Source organism: Anopheles aquasalis, chromosome 3 (assembly GCF_943734665.1).
Source record: "Anopheles aquasalis chromosome 3, idAnoAquaMG_Q_19, whole genome shotgun sequence".
NCBI lineage: Eukaryota > Metazoa > Arthropoda > Insecta > Diptera > Culicidae > Anopheles > Anopheles aquasalis.
Genome location: NC_064878.1, coordinates 42,274,064 through 42,296,563, shown reverse-complemented (window position 1 = coordinate 42,296,563; position 22,500 = coordinate 42,274,064). Strand labels below are relative to the sequence as shown.

The 22,500-nt window shown below is 49.7% G+C and overlaps 1 protein-coding gene across 3 annotated transcripts in view; it reads left to right on the top strand.

The window, feature by feature from the left end:
• The window catches only part of LOC126575708 (protein grainyhead), a 167,770-nt gene that overhangs the window by 103,168 nt on the left and 42,102 nt on the right, over positions 1–22,500 (top strand). For all 3 annotated transcript variants that reach the window (XM_050236539.1, XM_050236538.1, XM_050236540.1), the window contains exon 5: positions 10,801–10,954. In XM_050236539.1, coding sequence (XP_050092496.1) covers positions 10,801–10,954 — 154 coding nt within the window. The remainder of the gene's footprint in view (positions 1–10,800; positions 10,955–22,500) is intronic.

Below are 22,500 nucleotides of genomic sequence, written 5' to 3'. Positions count from 1 at the left end.
ATCGATCGATCGACCTTCTAGTGCAGTGGAAAGGTTAACTATGCTCCCAATAGGGGGTGATATTTTTATTATTATTATTTTTTGGTGAGCTTCTATCGCGATCGCCCCAAAGTGGCTCTATTCATGGCTCCCCAAAAAAGGAATGCCGCGTGGCCCACTTTCTTCGGGGCGGCGGCGTCTGCGTCGGCGGCACGAATTTGTTGACTTCATCACGATGATGATGATCATCTTTTGCGACTCTTCTTCAGCGCCATGACGCAGCACATTGGATGTCGGCAAAGTATTGTTAAGGAAGGAAGGGGTGCGGTCAAGGTGCGATTTTATGCTCATCCATCATTTGTCACTTGTTTCCACTTGTTGTTCCACACACCTAGACACAGGGAGGGGCGCCAACGGCAAACAGAGCTTTTTTGTGTTCTTTTTTTGTGTCTTTTATGCTCTTGTAGCGATCCTCCAGCGATGTGTTTATGATCTCTTCCTCATGGATCACGGATGAGAGAAGAAAGAATCGCACAAAAGCGATGTGCGGTGGAATGGATGGCCATCGATCACCAGCATCCACCGGAGGCTATTCTGGGGACTTTGTGGTTGGGGCAAAGCATTCACCATACGTGCCTTATATGGGAGCCACATGAATGGAGTATTAGAATCCTCGCTCTCTCTCTCTTTTTGTTTCTCACTTTCTTCTCTCTCTCTCTCTCTCTTTCTTTCTCCATCTTTTGGATCGATTGTTTATGTCAAATTGTTATTTAAACACACCATTACAGTGCACACGCTGGTACTTATCGTGGTGCATTGTATGTGTTGTGAATGACGATGATGATGATGCTGCTGTTGATGACGGTCAAAGAACAGTTAGAAAGCTAACGGTGGATACCTGCGTGTTGGTCTTGATATCTAAATTTATAACCACCAACTCGGGAACGAAGCTCTCGGATCTGCAGTGGAGCGTAAGGAACCTCACCTCCTCGGATCGTCCATCCTTATCATCGAAAAAGGCAATCCCCAGGCCCCTGGCTGGACGTTGGCCACCCATTGTGCGAGCCAGTAAGAGAGAGAGGCGACCGCGATCCACCCACAAAGTTTTGCGCGAAATCGCAAACCACCCGTCCGTGCCATCTCGTGGGTGTCCCGTTACCGATCCTTATGCTGGTCGTCGTGGTCAAGCAAATACCTGGAGGCGGAACAGCAATCAAGACGTACCGTACGACCTGTTGCCGGAAGCCCATGTGACCGCGTTGTCGAGGAAGAGGAAGAGGTTGCGTTGTGTGTAGGCTTGTGTTTGACTAGCCGCCCTTACACATTAGACCACCGCTCGCTACCTACTACTAGCCCAGTGGTACTACGCAGAGGCACTGCTCGATGATGGTTGGTGGCACCTGCTGGTAGCGCGAGCCACGATGATGGTGCGGCCATTAGGACCCGGCTTTTGGGCCCATTAGGCCCCACCTCATTCCAAATCAATCAACACCAAAGACGTCTTCCTACTTCTCGGCTTTTCAGAAGAAAGAAAAAAAAATCACATCACCATCATTGTCACACCAACAGCTCATTTTGCATAGTTAAAAGGATTTTTCGATCATCGTGATTCCCCCCCGGCCCCAGGGACCCTCCACAGTAAATCAGCAGCAAACAAAACTATGCTTATCATTTATGATCCTTCACATTCGTCGGTTTGAAAACGTTTGAAATTTATTTCACACTCCGATTTGGTAAACGGTGACGACGACGACGACGACGACGACGTTGCGTTGGTTGCTGCGGCTGCTGTCCGAGCACCGAGCGAATCCCACGGATCATTCGATCTGTAAGGTACTTAATCACCAAAACACCTCCCAACCACCCAACCACCATTCCGCCAGCGTAGCGAATGGATTCCTCTCGGTTCCGCGCGAGATCGATTCCGGCGACCGGGACCCGGGGCCGAAGATGAATAAATTATCGGAGAATCAGTGGAAGGGATGTGGCGGCTACGGGTATGCGGGAAACACACGGAGGCTCATTGATTTATGCTCCAGCTGATCATAACGAGCAATGGACCATCGGCGCATTCTTTCTCGCGCTGTGGACGGCGGTGGTGGCGAGCGAGAAGTGTGAATAATTGAAGCGAAGGCACCGCGTACCGCGTGTATAATCACACACCCAGACACACTGGGGAGCTCTCTCTCTCCCTTTCTGTCTCTCTAATCATATCCTCTACAACTAGGAATTAGGATACGGGATACGAATGTCTTGCGTACCACAAGGGGCATGCTACATGTTGCTGCTGCTGCTGATGTCTCTCGAAGAGAAGTTCCTTTGGCGGCACCTTCACCGTCGTCGTCGACAATCGTTTTCGATACGGTCTCTCGGTACCACACGGCGACGTGCGTGGTGGAAAGTGAATTCTGCCTCGCTTAATCCAATAAATTTTAATCCATCGCTGGATAGAAGCGGAAACGGAATGAGGGGGGAACTGCTGCTGCTTCTTCGTCTTCGCCTCGAAGAAAGTAGGTGAAGGCGAACGGGCGAAGAAAGCAAAAGAAAGAATCGAGAAATCGAATCGGAATAGAGAGAAGGATATTGAAAACAGCTTCGAAAAAGAGTCAAAGCCCACCAACGGGTGATGATAAAATACGGAGCAATCTGAGATCTGAAAGGAACTCTGGATTCGGTTCCAAAGCCACCAATTGTTGACCAAACGCCAATGGAAAAACATTTACTCACCTGAAGAGAAGACAGGCACACACCGAGAAGAGAAAAGACATTTTCATAAAGTGTCACCTCAGAAACGCACCATTCGCGGGATGTTATTGAATGTTTTCTATTCCGATAGTTTGCATATCAATAGCGCTGAATGGCGCTGTTTGTGACTCTATTCCACCGTTTACGTTTCATTCGCTGATGCGATGGTTTTGGGTGTCGCTGACCATCCTCGACATTTCTGCTACCAAGACCAGGCTTAGCGGCGATGCTTATGATAAGGCGATAAAGTCCTGATAGACGTGGTAATCTCATCGCCTTTGGCCGAACGGTTTCTGCTTTTGACAATTTTCATGAAGGTTTAACAGTTGATCGTTAGTAACTGTTGTGGGTTTACTGTTTCTTACATTAATCTTAACAGTACACCAAGAGGCAACCACAAAGCAAATGCTGACATTAATGGTATGGTTCATTGAAAGACAGAAATAGCGCTGGAATAATCTACAACGTTTCGTGACCTTCCGAAACTCATCGGAAGCAATAAAGCGGCCCAATGCTGGGGAGCGATGTCGAGAGCAGAGTGCTTCACGCTACCGATCGCGCACCGCCATGCCCGGTAGGAAACTATTTTAAATCGATTAATGCACGAGTGGACTGCGCAGTCGCGTCGCGTCGAGTCTCCCAAAACATGGTGACATAAATTTGAAATTGGACACAGACGACGACGGCGACACGGCGAAGAAGGAGCGGGCGCGGCTCTTTTTAAGCGAGAAGCCACAACTCCATCGATCGTCGATCGGTTCCGTGTCGGTCCAGGGCTCGCTTCGAAAGACAAGCAAAGGTGACTAGAGGCGGAGCGATTCGCTTCGGAACGATTGAAGGTGGCCATCGATATGTTTTTCAAATTCAAATTCCTCCCGATATGCCATCGATGGGCCTTTGTTGGTGACGCGTAAATCGCTCCGAAAACCATTCTCATGCTCGAGGAAGGATGAAAAAGGATAATAGGATGGTTTTTAATGATCTTTTTTTTTCTCTCTGTTCGAATTCGACATCCGCTACGTTCATTATTCAATGGCGTTTTATGTTCTACATTCGAATGGAAAATCTAAATTACCACCACCAGCGACGGAGGAGATAAAATTATTCTTTTGTCTTCAAACATCCATTCCATACGCCAAACCGAATGTGACGTGTTTATGTTAATCGATTCGAGCATAATAGAGTGTAGCCCACCCCACCTGCTGATTCGTGCAATCGCGCTAATCGTTTTGGGATCTCCCCAGTTCCTGTACGGAACGCCACGGCACGCGGTGGTCGCGAGCAAAATTTACATTTCTTCGACAAATTACCTCTCTCTATCTCCCCAAATAGCGGGACGCCTGCGACGGTCCTGACACTCACGGACACAAATTGCACTGACCATGCATGGGTTTTTGAATAGGGAAAACCTTTTTCATCATTTCCATGCCGCGAAGTGAAATCGTGAGCACACGTTGAGCGTCGCGATCGAGCACGATCGGGCACGGTGCGCCGCACGTAAAAGGCAATAAACATGCAATTCAATCTGTGTCACTCCTGCCTGTGGCTCATCGCACACCCCGCACCACCGCATTCCTAAACCGTCGTAAAGCCGTCGATCGATTAGGAAGCGGTGCGCCTGGGGAAAAGGATTTTAGACGTGGAGACGGCGTGGCGGGAGGAAAAACGGTAAAATCTGCCAACTGAAGTCCGGCCGTCCGATCGATCGATTTGGTGGCGGTCAGGCCAGGTGCAGTTCCCAGGTGCAGTACGATTTGCATAAATTTCAATAAACGCACCAACCCGGGATGAGTACTGCGATGCGAGGATCATCAATCCAATCGGAGTCCGAGTCGGTTCGCGATTGATCGATGAGGGATGTTCGCTGAGCAATACTCTACATCGCTCCCCCTGGGGGTGAGAAAGTGTTTTCTCGTCTTCAGCCGTGTGGCGATGATTGATGGGAAGCAATTCATCATCACTTCCATGAGTGGTGCATTTGAAATGCAAATAAAACAATGTTGAAGAACCTGGGGATGCCTCACAGGTTTAAAAAATTTCACCAGAAATGTAATGTGGAACGGAAATCATCGCCCGGAAGGATCCGATTCCTGGTTAATTAGAGAAAATTGATGAAAAGCACGAGGGAAGAGATGAGACTGTTCCCTGTGATGATACATTTGAATAACAAGAGGCATTCTCTTCGCTACCAATCAGCGTGGCACTGCCGACTACCGTTAGGTGGTCTGTTGATAATATTGTTTGCACAATAGCTACCGAGACAGGCACGGGATGTGGCTAATAATTTAATATCTAACAGCAGCAGCAGCAGCAGCAGCATCGATAGGCTAACGAGTCCGCGGTAGCGACAAAGAAAGTAAACAATCGACAGATCGGCTGCAAAGACGAGGAGGATTGAACGATTTTGTGTAAATTTTCACCCACCGCTGCCAGCGTCGCCACCACACATATTGACGAGACAATTCCCGATCATCAGACAGGCGTGTGAGACATTTGTTCCAATTAAGAAGCTGCTTCTCCGCAGCGCGACCAAAAGATCCGAAAGAGATAAGCCCCCAGATGGCTCTCCACACTTGCTGCTGCTGCTACTGCTGCTCTTTGGTTCAGGAATCAGATCAGCGGAATCCTCGCGGAAGGGCGCGATACATGGAGCGAAAAAGGGAGAAAGCACCTCGCACGCACTGGGCGGCGGTTCGTTGTAACAAATGTTGGTAGCAGCTTCCGATGAAATGCTTCAGATTAGGACGGGGAGGTCCAAAGTGTGTTTTTTTGTGTTGCTTTTCTACCGTGGATTAGGAGCTAATGCGGGAGCGACGTGGAAACCGTAATAAGACCATTCTCCAGCTGTTTAACTCGCTCGATAACTGTTGCCGCTCGCTAGCTGGCTGGCAATGGCTGCGATGCTTGGCGCACGATAACTAAGATCAACGATCAACGCCAGAGCTCTAGGGTCCAGGATAGTAACACTTCTCATCGGCATCGCAGAGGACGATTCGAGACGGTCGTTTGGGGGGTAAAAATGTAGATCCATCCGTAGATCGTTATCGGTGACGTTGAACAACTGACTTGTGTAACCGATGGGTGGTGGAAGGATGAGGTGGATACAGTTCTCACCATTTGGAATGTTTTTTTTTAATAATGAAACACACACGACCGGCGTAGGGCACAGATTCTGATCGTCGCTGCTTTGTTTTGTCTGTTGTTTTTTTCTCCCTCTCTCTTCGGTTCGGTTGAAACCTCCAGTTATCAGTCCAGATAGAAATGGGGATCGTCTTAGTTAGTCACGCCGCGCGACCGTTACCATCGGGATGTCAATCTCATTTCATCTCGCTCCACTCAGCCAGGAATTCTTCATCTCTTATTAAACGATTTAACAAAAAGCAAATCAAAAACACAAAACCGAACGGCGTTGGTGTCGCCTTCCCATATGCCGACCGTACCGGGTTTTATACCGAGTCTGGGTTGATGATCTAATTCCTTGCCGCTCCATTAAGCGCTCATTCGGTTGCTGCCGGTTGCTGGTGCTGCCGATTGGTAGCTGTTGTGATTGTTTCTGGGATTGTTTCTTAGCTTCTTATCCACCATCACGCTTCACCCCCTCGGCGAGTGTGTCACCTGCTACTGCTGCTGCTGGAACGGACTCTTGAGCTTCCTGAGAATTTGCTCTCCGGTGCCCGGTGTACCTGGCGAAGGCCCCTGGCTACTGTCCTGAGGCGATCGCGATCGAGGGATAGAAAAGAGCATATTCGGTCACCAGCACCACCACCACCACGGGACCCGTCACCAGGCTAATCCGGCCAACCATTATTGCCTAGACCGCCACGGGGACACGGAAGGGACTTGGTTGGATTCTTGGAGCGATTGACAGAACAACGGGAGCCCGGCCAAGGCTTTCAGAGCGCTGTCCGTTAACTCTTTATCTCTTTTGCCTTCCGCACGATTTCAACCCGCCAGGGGGTGGCTCAGTCGCGAGTGCTGCTCAGTATCGGCTTATTGTGATCCCGATGAGAAGTGGCTTGACGACCGCGCGCGCGCGCGCGCCTTGTAGCCTGGTTCGGAGACAACAGATGACTGGCGAGCAAACTTCAAAACTATTTTCGAAATGAAAGCATCAAAATGCCAAACTACTGCTACTGTCGGTCTCCAGTAGCGTGATGGCATTGTCTGTTGCCTCATCATCATCATCGGCATGCCTAGCAAAGCACCACCACCACCACCACAGGGAGGCTTAGCGATGGCTCCCGTTCCTCAGTTCGATCATTCCGCTCGCGGACATCAGCCTTAATCTGGACTGACGTACCGTTTTTCGGGAAAGGATCTGTGTTTCTTGTATTGTAGAAATGGTGTTCTGGGATATGTCTCCCTCTGGTGCTGGTACCATGGCCACGAGAAGTCAAAATAGAGTTCAACGAATTGTGCCACGGGGGATACTTTGGAATATGGAACAAACCTTTCCTCTGGCGGTTCGGGAGGGTTAAAAGGAACAAATCTCCTTCCTGCTACCCTTAAAACTTTTAACTCAATAATCCAATTCCTTTCACTAACAAAAACACATAAATTAAAATGAAAGAAAAGGAAAAATGGAAATAAAAAAAAAGTATATATCTGTTCCACTAAAGGCGCAGTAGAGCGCCTTACCTATTTCACAAACAACTGTTGCAAGGCGGCACAGCTCATTATTATTTATTATTCCCGAATTGTTATGATTACGGAAGCGACATTCCGTTGCCACCTATAGAGGGAGAGAGCCAGCGAGAGAGCGAAGAGAGAGACGACGTTTTTGTATAAACGTTTTCACTTCGCGCCCCTTCGCCACTCCGGTGACTGTTGGAGTGGAATTTAGATTTTTTTTTTAATTCCCTCCTCCTGCCTGCCACCCCTTTATCGCTCTGCTTTGCATTGGATCGCGATTTACGCGCGGCCGGGTGTCGTGGAGGGAACGCCGTCGATTGGAAACGTTTGTGCAGCGACCTCCCGTTCCACGGAGACTAGCACCGGGAACGGTAGCACATAATTTATAGCCACCTAGAGGCGTTTTCCTTAAACACTCGCACACTGTCGCCTTTGATTCCTCCTGTTAGTTCGGGAAGGAAGGAAAAAAGGATCCAGGATCGAGCAGCAGAAGGAAAAAGGAGCACAGCGCACCGGCTGCAAGGATCGTTTTCAAATCCCAGATTAATTCCTTTTCATTAAGGACGTTCGGTCGTTCGCTCATGGGATGGGACGCTCTATCGCACGATCGCTCGCTCGGGAAAAAGCTAAATTAATCCTCGCGACCGAAAGTCATGAGAACCACCGTCGTCGTTGGAATGTAATTGTGCGCGGATCCCTCCCGGTGACGTTCTCTGGTACCTTATGGTGTCGACATGTTGCCTTTTTGTTAATCAAACATTACAAGCCATGTCACAACAGAACATGTGCTCGTTGCGTTCGTTATCGCCACCGGAGAAGAGGATGATGGTACTGGGATTCCGGCGCTCGTTAATGAGAGTCCATGACAGGGCCAGGACGAGAAAGAAGGACACTGATTGCTGAGTGCAGACGCCCGAAAAATGGCGTAATGATTATGCGTCGCTCAGGTACATCATGGCGACGTCCTCGAAGCTGTTCGTCGTTCTCTAGCTCGGTCATCAACAAGACAGGAGACTGTTCGACGAGACCATCCGCGTGATGGACCCATAAAGAACGCATTATCACCCAGTCCCTTTGCCAAATGTCGAGACGCTCGTTTAAAGGACTCAACCGAGCACGCAGACCGACAAACGAGCGTCAGTCTAATTAACGGGGTTGGTGGTCGTCGTCGCCACCGCTCGTAAACTGCTTTTCCGGTGTTCTTAAATAAACTTCCTTTCCATCCGTTTCCATGGCTGTAAAGATGTGTTTCAAAACATCAAAGGGCACGTTCTGGTTATTGTTTTGTATCGTAAGCAAACTGAGCTTCCTTTTGATGTTTTGCGAACCGTTTGCTTGTGTAAAGGAACCAGGAAATGTGAACATATTGAACCGAAATGGTCAGGCCAAGGTTCAGGAGTGATTGGTGCGTCAGAGAGCATGAGGTGGTTTCGCTTGTTTAGCATAACTTTCCTCGTGCTTGGGCCACCTGTTCACTCCACGTGTATGTGTGTCTGTTGTAAACCTTTTTACAGCCGGATCATTCGACTTGAGATCCACCTTTCGCTAGCTAGCAGCAGGCAGCAGGTTCCCGAAAAGTCCGATCATAATCGACTCCAACAAATCGAATTCCGCTCGCTTCCCACTGTCCAGCCACCCTATGGTCAATCACCATAATTCGGGGCACGGTGCGAGATTAAATACCGTAAAGTTTACACCATTTTTTACCCTCATTCCATTCCGGTGGTTGAGCCCATAAAAATATTTACGACACTCCGCTCCAGATATCACGCACCGCAATCACACAATTGGTGGGTGGGTGGGGGGGTGCTTGGAGGGTGGTTATTGGGAGTCAATAAAAGAACGAAACAGAAAAGAAGAAAAAACGCACCAAAGGGACACGCAAGGAGGAGGAGGAGGAGGAGGAAAAGGAGCAGCATCATAAAAAGTCTCTCACTCACTAGCGGTCTACGAAAATGGGTTCGATTCCGATTCGATTTTGATACCGAAATTCACGGATTCACCTTCAAAAGAGCCAACGCGCCAAGCTGCGATTCCCTCCAGAGGACGAGGACGATTTTTACGATCAATCAGTTTCTTCACTCCCTTCCCCACAGCCCCCTAACCCTTTTCTTTCTACGATTCTTGAAACGGCACCTCGGCCAGTCCGGACACGGAGGGACGTACCTTGTATTTATTATGAATTTATGTAAATTGAATCTGCCGAAATGTTTATGTTCCTTCCCATTCTTCTCAAGGATGATCACCGCTAGTACGTGTGGGCAGAAGAGGGAGGGATTGAAACGGGGGGTTGGTTGCGCCCTCGATTGCGTTAACCGCCTGGTCCAATTTGGATGTTTTTAATTAGTAACATGAGATGCCAAGCCAGGCGATGAGGCGTTCTTCTTTACCGAAAGCGAATTAGGCAAAGTACTGCCCATGGACCCTGGGACATGAGGAGCATTCCACGAGTTCTTCTCGGAGAACACGTGCGTGCTGGCATGCGATTGAACTGATTTCGGAGAGGATCAGAAATGCACGCACGATGCATCGCTGTTCGGCTGCAACTTACAAGCCTCGTTTGGACAAGTGTCTCACTCAACATCGTCGATCGTTACAACACGCAGCCAGATATTGGCGGTATGGTAACGTTGTGGCCAGCGCGCAACCTATAAATTCATAAAACCATAAATGTTTATCACCGTCTGCGAGCGTCGCGCTCGTTGTGTTGAGGTAAAGATCGATCGCTCGCTCGCTCGCTCGATTGGAATCGGCTTTCACTGTGTACCTGCCCGCGGATGCCCGGCGCGGTGATACATATGTATAAATATATTAAATATTATAATTACATTAATAAAAGGAGAGTTTTCTGTGCTCGATGTGTGTGCCATGCACGGCATCAACGCATAACGGACCACCGCACGACACCAATAGAAGTGGTGTGAGCGGAGAGGGAAGGCCACCGGTTGAATGGCCGCCAAGGGGTCAGGCACGCATAATGTTAATATTTACGCTCCCTTACGCCTGCATGCTGCGCCACGCAAGTGCTGTGATTGAGCGAACGCCGCATGCGCGCATGTGTCGAAGGCTCACTTGGCGTCACCATCACGCCGAACCGTTGATTTGATGATTTGACTAACAACGCAATTGGCCACATAATTTTTAGTTCATTTTCAGACAAGACCAGCAGCAGCAGCAGCAGTCTGTGCAGCGTTGACAGGATACGCGACAGTCTGGGGCGAGCAAATGTCGCAGCATTTTGACCGAACACAGCATCCCAACAGCAATTTATGACACTTTACACCACGGTGGCACCCCGTCTAATGAACTGTTTCGTTCTCTCTTTTTCTCCCTTACGATCATGATCATCGTCACCGCACTTCGATCGCGATGGATGGATGCTGCGCGCTTTAATTATCTGCCATCCCATTTGCTTTCAACAACGACGACGACTTTGCGCAACAGTAATTCCGCGAAATTGACCACGCCTCTCGACGTGTCGGGCCTATCACAATCCGACATTCAGGGCCTACTGATCGGCTCGCACCAATCGGCGATCAACGTCAAGCGCGAACCCGAAGATCTGCGCAAGGAACCGAAAAATCCCCGAAGCCAAAAGGTAAGCTCAAGCTGTGATAATGACACTAGTGTCCTCACGATTGATTAGCCTTATCAGCAACGCCTGTGTGGAAGGATAAGCTGTATTTATTTGCCAAAAAGATCGAAAAAATCCACGTGAAAATGCGCCTCTGTTCGCGGAGACTGACGGAAAAACCGAACCGGCGGCACGAAGCGTCGTTCGTCGTCTGCTGCTCACCCAGCTCACCGGCTTCTCTCACCTGTGCTCACCTCGATCACTCGTGAGCTCACTTGAGCACCAGCTCACGACTCACGAGTGTATAGCACTCACCTCCCGGTCCGGGTCCTGGGGAGGAAAGTTGTTTAAAAAGAAATTAAAAAATTAAGAAAAACTTGCTCCGAAGATTGACTGAAATCCACCGACGAGATGTCAACAAGATGTCACCAGTGATTATGTAATTTTCTATTACGTTTCGGTTCGTAATAGAAGCACAAAAAAAAACAGCTCGTGCAATCGCGCACCACGCACGATCTTTCACTTTTCCGCGCGATAATTTAATTTAGCTTGACAGCTGACAAAAGTCCATTCGTCCGCCATTCCCTCTCCCGTTGTCAAACATCCACTGGCTCGGATTTTTTTTCCTTTTTTGGGCATCTCGAGCATCGGAGCGCCACCACGAAGAAGGATCCTTTCGAAAACGGTTTACATATGATCCCCCTCCCGGCCCAGCTCGAGGACGGCGACCAGGGAGGCAGCAACCATATCATTTGGATCGTTTCCAGCTCGCGATCAATCCCACCGGGGGCCCAAGCGCGATCGCTCTAGTTCTGGTTCGCGTTATCGCTCACGTTGGAATCCTTTCGGTGCGATCATCAGGTGCGCAACGAGAGAGGGGCCCAGTCGGGTGTTGCTCGGTGTGCGCCCACTTAACGCCACATCATTACTTTCCATTTCGCTCGAAAAAGGCAACGAAATTGGACTATCCAAACAGGTTGCGCTCGAGGAACTCTCCTCCAGTCCGAAAGTGACAATCGAAAATGCGTCTTTCGCTAGGGGCGGAGTGCCCTGCCCTGTTCTGCCCTGCCCTGTCCTGTCGTTCAAATTCCCTTTCGATTTCGGAACGGCACCTGCCTGGTACACGCGCTGGGGCTTTGCTGGGGATCACCACCTTCGTCGTCGCTCTTCGAAGGATATGGTTGCGAATTGTGGATTCTACTCAATCCAACGTCCCTCTCTCCCATTTGCTCCAGTTCCCGGTTCTTTTTCTCTTTCTTTCGAATGCTCCAGTACGGAAGGATGTGCAGAGGATCCTTTCGAATTTGAAAGTCGAGTGAAAGCACCCGGTCCAGGGGGTTGGTGCTGGTTGATCGATAACAATTCACACAGGCACACCCCCTGGGCCCCTCGCAATTGCATCGAACCAAGTGTGAATTACCTTTCTACGCTCCGGATCCGGACCTGCAGTGCACCGGCATTCGGGAACATGCTGCGCTGCGAATCGGTGATCGTTTGCCACTTACCTGCTCAGCAGCAGTTCCGAAGGGTTCTTATTTTGCAAACAAATCCCCTGGCGCAACATAAACTGCAATGCCCAGGAATTGCAGCATCCCTTTTCTTGCCGGTTTTCTGCACGCTTCCGTCCTCTCGAGACGGGGGCTCAGCCTTTCTCCCTACCTCCTTTTGGTGTTAGGGACCGGCATAAGCATCCCGTGGCGTAGGGAAGTGCAGATTTGATGCAATTTTATTATTCGATTTGAAAGCCGCCTTTGGGGTACGGCACGGGCACCAGGTCAAGGCATCGTAATCGATCGTTCTGCAGGGGATTGGCACTGGAAAGGGTCTTTCCCTGTCTTTGAGCCTTTTTGTGATTGAAGGCAAAGAATGCGCGCGTGCATGTTTATTATGTTTGTGTATTAATGTGCAGAATTATGGTTCCGCTGATGTCACAACATCACTCGCTGCACATTAGCTCGAATTGTTGAGTTCGGTCGAGCATAGGTTACGACACTGGGACAGAGACTCTGCCAAGGTCACTTATTCGACGGTTTCTTAGAAGAGCACACAAAGCTCCTAACCTCACAACAGCGCAGACAGAGAGTCACACATCAACATGACCTTCAGCGTTTCACGTTTTGGACCATTTGCGCTGACAACAGGCGCTCGAACCGGCACATAAAGACGGTCAGCCAGCATTAAAATGTTTTCTATGCCAACATCTAAATCAGAAAGCTTCCGCCGCCCAGGCCGGAAGTGGGACAAGCGGTGCACGCTCTCGCTCTCGCTCTCTGCTTCTAACAATTCACCATTAAAAAGGCAACTAACGCGCCGCGTAAGATATTTATATTTTTATGACCCATTCTGTGAGGCCTCCGGATAGTCCCATCCTCGCTGGCATGCTTTCGTTGTCGAGCTGTTGTCGGCCAGTATCTCGGCGCCGAAGAAGCCTGCCGCTCGTGTGTCTTTTTTCTTGGAAACGGGAATTAATCTGACTTTAGTTTAATGTTTTTCATGATCGTTGAGTTAGCGAGAGAGATGCAAATGGCTTCACGGAACATGAGCAAATGAATTACAGAGCAGGCTGATGTTGCTCCTGGCAACTCCAAACCCCGAAATGCCTCCTTGGACTCGGCTAAGCGCAGGATATGCTCGCAGGATTGGCTGCGGTCTTGCGTGGCGCTCACCCAGCAACGCAGAACCAGGACATCGCTCGATCCCTTCGATTTATGGAAAACCCTTCCTTCCAGCGCACGCCACAGGAACCGAGGTCTCGACGGCGGCGCGTCTTCGTCGGTCCGGTCCGTCTTCGGTCGAGTGAATGGAACGGAAGACGCTGAACGGCCACGGGGTGTACCTACACGCGCGCTGTCTCGGGTACTTGCACACCTTTCCTCGACCGACCGTTGCTCCGACCACTCCGTCTCGCTTCCACGAGATGGCCACGATCGTCTCGTCTTCTCGTTCCCTAGCCGAGTGTCCCTTCCCTTCATGTGCTCTCTCTCTCTCTCTCTCTCTCTGTCTCTCTTGCACTCTCTTCCCTGCACCTTTGGTTAATGGTTTAAAGGTACGGAGCGCGCGTACGGACTACCGCTCCGCTACCGCTGCCACTGCCACTGCTGCTGCTGCATTCCTTTCACTCCCAAGACGGGTTTGCTTGCTGGTGGCTCTTCGGGTCCCGATCCCGGGTCTCGTCTCCGCGGGCCTTGCCTTGCGCTGATCCCCTTGCGACCACGACGACGACGACGATGACGAAGACGACGACGCGCGGACTTCATCGCACGTTGATTACGGGTGTTCCGGGAAACTTGATTTAGTTTGTCATAAGACGTTGATGAATCGAGATCGACCGTGTGTGATCGTGCAGCGTATCAGCGTCCCGTGTGTTGCGCGTGCGTTCTTTCGTCGTCGTCATCAACGTCGTCGTCGTTCGTAGCGTCGCGTGCGAGTGAACCGTGAAGCGGAATTGTCCTTGTGACTTGATCGTGCGTGCCTTCAGTGTGTTTCTAGCTGTGCACGTGTCGTTTGCATTTTAAAACAAAAATAATTAAGAGGAAAAGTAGAAGAAAAAAGGTTGAAGCATAATCCAAACCAAAGAGAAGCAGTGACCAAAAGATCCGAGGCGGGATCCGTATCGTCGAATTGGAATCCGTAGTGTTCGGTTGTGTGCCGTTCCGGTGTGGCCTTCATCTCGACCGCGTCTCGGTGTTGTTATCAGACGGGTGTTTTTATTCAGAAGACGAGCGATAAACGGGGAAAACATCAGTTTGCCATTTCTCTGCACGCTTCCTCTCGCTAAACTAAGCAAAAGACTGTCGGTGTCGGTGAGTTCGAGTTGTTCGAGTGTCTCTCGTCCTGCGCATCGCAACGCAAAACCCTCGCTATCCGTCTTGGCTAGGCTTCAAAATGGTGCTTCATTCGCTGGAATACGATTTCGATTGGCTATTTTGTTTGAGGGGAGAGGAAACAAGGAAAGATAAGCGCGGAAAGAGAGGGAAAGGAGCAAAGGCCAAAGTGCCGATTTGACCGATTTGGAAGATATTATGCAAAAGGCCGAGTCCGCGGAATCGGGCTTTCGATGGATTGTCGGCGTCCTTCTGTTATTGATGGTGATGCTGCTGCTGCTGGATGATGATGATGATGATGATGCTGATGGTGCCTACGCATCGCTCGAGGATCGCGTATCGATAACGAATTGGGAAAGGAATAATTATAACCATAATGATGATGCTGATGGTGATGCTGCGGCTGATACCGGTGATCGCTGGTGTCGATTGATTGAAGATGGTGGTGATGGTGGTGCTGCCCGCCGATCAAGAAGAGACGCCGCAGACGACGCGTTCGAGTGTTTCGAGTTTCGAGGTTCTCGGTTCCAAACAATCGATCGTTTCATCAAGTGTTAAGCGAACGTTTAAAGCGGCTCCACCACATGGCGTGCCATCATGCGGCGCTTAAGAGGAGACGATCGATGCTCCGGAACGTGACGATGCTCGAGTGTTTTGTGTGTGGACTGTGTGCGCCAAAAAAGGCGCCAAACATTGTCCTATCTTTCGACACTACCCCCTGAGTGGCTATACAATGTTGACAACGAACATCGAACAACGCTGCACGGATCTCAAGTTCCATCAATCGTGCGCGTTCGTGCTACGTGCCCTCAGCCTCGCCAGCATTGTGGACAGTGCAGTGTCGCAAGATGGACAGTAATTTATTTTAAATATGACAGTTTAAAGCAATCTGGCTGGCCTGTGATAATTTACTCGGTAATGTGCGCGAGTGTGTGCCTGGCCACGAGACGTGTCGCCACGCGGTCCTCGCTCCTTTCGGCGATCCTTTTTTGTGTGCGGTTCGAAAGGATGGTTCGAGGATTCGCACGCACTACCGTCGCCACCGTCGCCTGGCCGGGCCTGGCTAATTGTTCCTTAATGTGATGGCGCGCCAAGACAGCACGCCACGCCACACCAGACCGGGCCCCTGGTCCAGGATACGGCGCTTCGCGTGATGTGTTGGAGCAACTTTTAACTTTTAATTTTAATGTCGTGCCTTCCATGCGTTTTGTCTTTTGTTTTTTTTTTTGCTTGTTTTTACCTTTCCTTTCCGTGTGTGCAACACCGTTGCCGCCGATCTTTTGCAAGTGATCGCGATCGTGCGTGATTGCGTGCCGGCAGAAGGCTGCCGATCAAGGTGAACATACCGAGCAACCAACCCATGACTTGCCTTCGCTCCCTCCCGGATCGATCGATTGGCTCGGTGGCCATTGTTTTGTCGGCCACTGACTGTCTCTCTGTCTGCCTGTCGGCTGGTGATGATGTCGGCTCAAAACGAATCACTCGGGACCAAAATGACCCCAATTAACCGTTTTCAAACCCGGGGAGGAGTGTCATTAGTGAAACAATGAGGCTATTGCACTTCCGTTTTGCACTGATAAAGCGTCACAGAACAGAGGAGCCACGCTGATAACCACAGCGCGCCACAACATGCGACTTCAGTTCCGGTGCGTCCAAAAAGTGGCACAACGCTGCTGTACCACGGCGATCGGTGGCTTCCTTGTTCTGCATTCTGGCCGATTTGACACACACGTGTATGGCGAGCGTTCGTTCGCGCATAACAAATGACAATTTATCGAGCCATTATCTTGGCAGCATAAATTAACCCCTCTCCCGCTCTCTCGCTGGGGAGGGGTGGGTGTCTATCTGTCCACCCTCCATTCGGTCTGTGGTGTACCGTGCGATCGCGCAGACCGTGTGTTTGTTTTGTGTTGTAGTTTTTTTTCTTTCTTCACTTTGCTGTTTTGGAGGCGAGATATTGTTTTCCATTATTTTTGCTGCTTTCCGTTCCGTTTGCGTGGCGTTTGCGTGGCATCATGGGGTGGGAATTACCGCTAGAAGCATTCGAGTGTCTATGGCGATGAATGCGCCAAACGCCAAAGACCGGCGACCATCTCCGATGTGTTGTGTGGTGTTAATTTATACGGAAAACCATTTCGTGTGGATTCATTCCCAACCCCTTCCACCACCTCTCTTTCTCTATCTCTCGGTCATTCGGTTGCTATCTCTAAATGCTTCCCGCTATTAGTAGATTTATCATTAATTAGCGGGCGAAAAATGAGGTAATGTTTGTACAGCGCTGCGGGTGACAACCGCAGCAGCGAGTGTGAGGCTCTCCGGGGACCAGGGCAGCCGATCGGATGGAATTCATTTTTGCTAATGTCCACAACTCGGGGGGGAGGGCAAGCTGAATCACTTCACGGCAAATCAAGACAAACATTTTGGGGGGGCATTTGCTGCCCTCTCACTCTTTTTTTACTGTCTCGAGATCAGCATCGTCACCGCTTGCGCATGAGAATCTAATTTACGAGGAAAGTTGATGAAAGCGCGCCAACAGAACTGTGTGCAGCACAGTGGTGAATCGCTCGCACACCCAGACACTCGTATCGTGATGAAAGAAAAGAAAAAACGGTTTGGAAAAAGACAAAAGTGCTCGCTTGCGCGACGAATGAGGTGCTGCAATCTTGCATCGAGCCCGCTCGGAAGATGAGCCAGCGCTAACGCTAGGAAATTATGCAGATTCCATTCGAATCGAACATCGATCGACCTACCTTCCTCCGCCGCCGAAATCTAGGCGATATAAATATTCATAATACTAATGCTCCCCGCACCCTCTACAACCTTTGTTATCCCCGGTGCGACACACTTGATGGCGCATCCGATGGGATTGGCAGCAAGCTTGGTGCGGAGCGCGAGTAATCCGAAGCCGCCAGAAATCTCAGCCTTTGCGCCTGGGAAATCTGATTAAAAATTAAATGAGCTACCAATTCCTTCATCTCGAATCGAAACGATATTATATCGTCGTTGTCGTCGTCGTCGTCGATCGGTCTGCATGGTCTTAGCATTACTACCATCACAATCATCATCATCATCATCATCATCATCATCGGCGTCGTCGGCTTCATTGTGATGATCATCAGCATCATCTTCCGGGGGTGCTCTAAGTATCGAATCATTTCAAGTGGGGTGGGCAGCGATGGGGAGATCATTCGAGCCTCGAGCTTCGTTGTCGCTCGTCGCCGGGTTCGTCGCATTGAGTCTTTCGTAGTAGTCGCTCGCTTTTTTTTTCTTCTCTCGGTTCGCTTGGTTTTTCTTTTTTTTTTATTTTCCGTTTTGTTGGCCAATGGACGATGGCCAATGCGATAAATAAAATCCAAATTTATTGAGTATAATTAAGAATCGAAGGTAATAATTTCAATATCAATAGGCTGGCTGGTGGCTGAGGAGTGCGAACGAGTGAGAGAGACAGAAATTAAGGTCCTCGGACGCGGCCGCTACACAGCAGGTGATCCCAGGGACCCTCTCCGGAGTTGGCTAATTAATTCTTTTTCCAAAATTATTAGACCCCGCTGCGGCTGCTGCTGCTGCTGTTGGGTTGGGAAGCGAAACCTCCAAATTCGATCGATTCGATCGAGCTTTATAAGGGGGCCAGGGGTGAAAATCGAAGAGTGTCACCGAATGTGGTGTCCGTTTGGGTGTGTTTCTGTGTCCCATTTTGGAATGTTTCGCGCCCGAGAGGATGTCACTCAGAGCGTGCCCGAGAGTGTGACCAAATGGGAGATGTGCTCCATTGGTGCTACAAACGGTTAAAACGTTTTTTTTTTCGCGATTTTTTCATGATTTTACTCACGCGTAGCGGTTGATTGAAAAAGGAGATCTCCCGCTTCGTCAGCATCATCGCTGCTCATCAGTCGATCGGTCCCTTGGTCGAAGATGAAATCCCATAATTAACCATCAGCTTCGAGGCTTGCGGAATGGTTCGAAGTTAAAACAGAAATAAGTATTTTAAACGAAAGCAATCGTATCCGCTCCGCGAACGAACGGTTGCTGCTCCGCCGTCCGCACGCCTGCACGTCTGTACTGCACGCCCCTCGCCCTTCCTCGGTGTCCTCGGTGTCGTAAAATGGTTTTTGCAATTAAAAAATATTAAATGTTGAAATGCACTTAACTTTTACGGCTCAAGTGATCGTGTGCGTGTACCTTCGTCTTCTTTTCCGTGATCGTGAGGATCGTTTTGGGCGGGAACAAAGATGAGCTCACAGACGGGCCCGAGCCCGACAATAAGTAACTTAATTTCGCGAACCCCATTGCGTGTGTAATGGTGGCTCGGACATAAAGATTGTGAAATCTCACATTTTATACCCAGGCCAGCGTGCCAGCCAGCCGGGTTGGTGAAACTCCCGTAATACACTCAAACGGTGATCCTTTTGCTGTTTTTTTTTTTGCCAGAGTCGCTACCGCGTGGCATCAAATGATCGAAACGCTACTACCTAGCTGCACGGTCATAATTTATGCTTTGCTGATTAAAAGTTTCCGATATTTTCCCCTCCTGGTTGCCGTTTGCACGAACGCGGATTGAAAAATGATCACCACCACCACCACTGGCACCAGTAGCAGCGGCGTTTGGAGTTGGAGCTAAATTTGAAGAAAGCCAACAGCAAAAAAAAACAGCTTTGGTAAAAAAAAATGGCAAAACGGGCCTCCAAACGGTACACATGTCACATGATACATCGCTGATCGTGCGCATCGATCGATACGATTGGTTTGTAGCCGTGTGTTACCCGCGTGATCGAGGAGCTACTGGAATAATTTTTAAGTTTATCTAAATTATGCAACCAACACACACTCGCACGCACACCTTCGGTGATCCTCTCGCTGGTGATCAGATTGCACGCGTTTCGCGCTGTGAGCTAATTTATTACAATGTAGCGAGTGTGGAGCGGCGCGCAGAGTACATTTTCTCCTTATTTGCGTAAACAGGATCCTCGCTGACTGCGCTGCTGATTGATCCATTTTCGGTCCCCCTCTCCCGCCATCCTTTCGAGTGGCAGTTCATAAAATGGCTTGCAATTTGTTTTCGGTGCTTTCTGCGCTGTGTGCATGCGCTCCAGAGTCACCTTTCCCCCTTCACTTTATTGGATTTAACTTTATTTTGTTTCACGTTTCGACGTTTTTTTTTGGGTTTTCGCAAACTGTTGGACGGATCCTCGGCTGCTGGGGCAGTCAGGCGGGGCAGCCAGGGACAGGTGGCCAGGGATAAATTAATCCTTTCTCACTGGGCCGATTCGGATCGCCATTCACGCCCCCAGCTCTGTACGAGCGCTTCCTTAAGAAGAAGGAATAAAAAAACGTCCCCGTGGCGTGGCGAATCCCTTTGCGCGGTCACTCGCGATATGTGATTTAATTATCCAACCCGAATCCGGATTATCTGCCTCGACAACGATCCCCTCCCCGTGGCCCCGATTGGCCCCGGTTTTGTTTGTTTGTTTCTCTCGCATTATGAACCCAGCAGTGGAGCAGAGATACAAAGCAAAAAAAAAACAAAAAAACAAATGAACCGCACCATTTGCGTGCAAAATATGCCCCGCCGTTCGAGTTCGATCTCATAAATTAACGACAAACGGCTCATTCGGCTGACAGCGCGTATCAATCGCGTCTGTGCTAATGTGATCCATTTTTGTTTTCGCTTTTTTTTATTCACGTGTCTCTCGCTTTATGCTTGCCGTGTGGTTGTGGGTTTTTGGAAATGGGGGGGGGGGGGCCTTGGTGGACAGCAGACGGTGATTTGTTTTAGGACGGACCTTCGCTTCTAGCCCCGCTCGCCGCCTGTCCGCAAACTGTCCGAAAACTTCATTAATCGTCATCCAGCGGGCCCGCGGGAGGACATTTGGTCAAGTGTGCTGCTGCTGTCGATGCTGAGTAGCCTGTAGCGTTGCTTGCAAGCTTGTTATTTCCTTTGTATTTTCGTTTCTTTTTTTCCCTCTCCCCATCTCTCGCTCTCTCCCTCTCTTTATTAAGCATTTGCTCTTGTTTGCTCCAGCACAACATTAAAATCAAACGCACTTCTCGCATCGCGTCGCGTCTCATACGGACACATTCCGTGGCACCAGGGAAGAGAACCAGTTCTTCCCCTGCGCCGCGAATGCGTAACGGTAGCCGCCTTCTTTAATCAGTTTCCTTCAAAGTTCGTTTGTTCGGGCTTCAGCATACGTTATTGTCGGCTGGCTTGGGTTGGGTTAGGGCCGAGCGATGGATGGAGCGTTGTTTGATGAAGGAATAAGGAAGGAAAACATTCTTTTTATCCGATTCGTTCGTTGTTTGATTTTTTTTTGTTGTTCTTTATTAAGCCTACGAACGAACGAACGGCAGCGCGCCCCTTCATTTCATCAATCGGAGCCAAAAACACACAGAAACGAGAGTGATTGGTTGTACGTAAGGATCGTCGTAGGCCATAGCGTGACGTGCTCACGTTTCCTTCGAGTTGGAGCTAAGCCTACTCCTGCGCTGGCTAAACAGTTTGCGCTCGTCTAGGACGCGCTTGTTCGCTCGCAGCACCGTGGATGAGGAACATTAAACAGATCAATCATTTCCACCAGGCGAGCACAGCTCCCCCCCCCATTCGCTGAGGTGTCCCTGAGACAGCGTGGAAAGAAGGAAGGAATAGGAAGATGGAGACCGAAAAACGGCGCAATCATCAGTGCGCAGCGGAAATTGATTTTTGACAGTTGTCATTTTGATTAGAATCAGACAGAATGTATTGTTTTCTCTGCTTCTCAACCCTCTGTCCATTTTATCATTATTCATTCCACCATTTCTGCTGCTGCTCACTCGCATCATTCTTCTTCGATTCCGTGTCATCATCGCTCATGATGGCTGCCGGGAGAGATCGATGAGGAGACGGCCGCCGTGTGACTGCCGTGGCCATTCGCCCTTTTTCTCCCGTTTGTTATCTCGCTGATAAGCCACAGAAACACGGTCTAAAATGAGAAACCAAAATTATGCTTTAAAACATTAACTAGAAAACACAACCACCGGGCTCTCATCAATCGAATTAGGATTCGATTTCGTGCCAGCATGCTGTAATGTTGAGCTCCTTCAGCGGCAATAATGAAGTATACGGATGGGTCTAGTGAAGTGAAGGGAAGAAATCAATTCCACCGATCGCGATCGAACGGATGGGCGTTCCTGGTCGATTAGAATTGAACGGCAGTCGACTACGGTGACGAAATAATGAGGAAACGCGACTGCGAATGGCCTTTCGCACACGCGGAACACATGGAACTAGTAGTTTACGGTAGCGCGAGATAAATATGCTTCCTCCTCCGTGCTGCTCCGGTACTAAAAGTGGAGTTACTTCCGCCACGTTGCTGTTGTTGTTGCTGCTGTTATGGCCAACACATTCACAAACGCCACTCGCTCGTACAGGGAAATTGGACAGAACTTCAAATCTAAATAACATCATCAAACGACCGCTAAATTCACTTTACCTCGATCCCGTGACCGTCATCATCATCATCAGGGGGACATGAGGCGTGCCACTAGCAGAGAGCACTCGCCGCCGCCGCCCTGCACATGCGATACGATGATGATGAGATTGTGGCGAGCGCGCTCCACGGCGTATGTGTGTGCCCCGTGGCGATCAAATCGGGAGCTGCTGCTGCCACATCAAATGGTAGCATGGCAGCAAACCGCGAGGTTGAGGTTTTCAGGCTCAGATCAATCATCATGTTGTTTCGCTTTGCGGCGCACGATGGTTTCATAATCGCC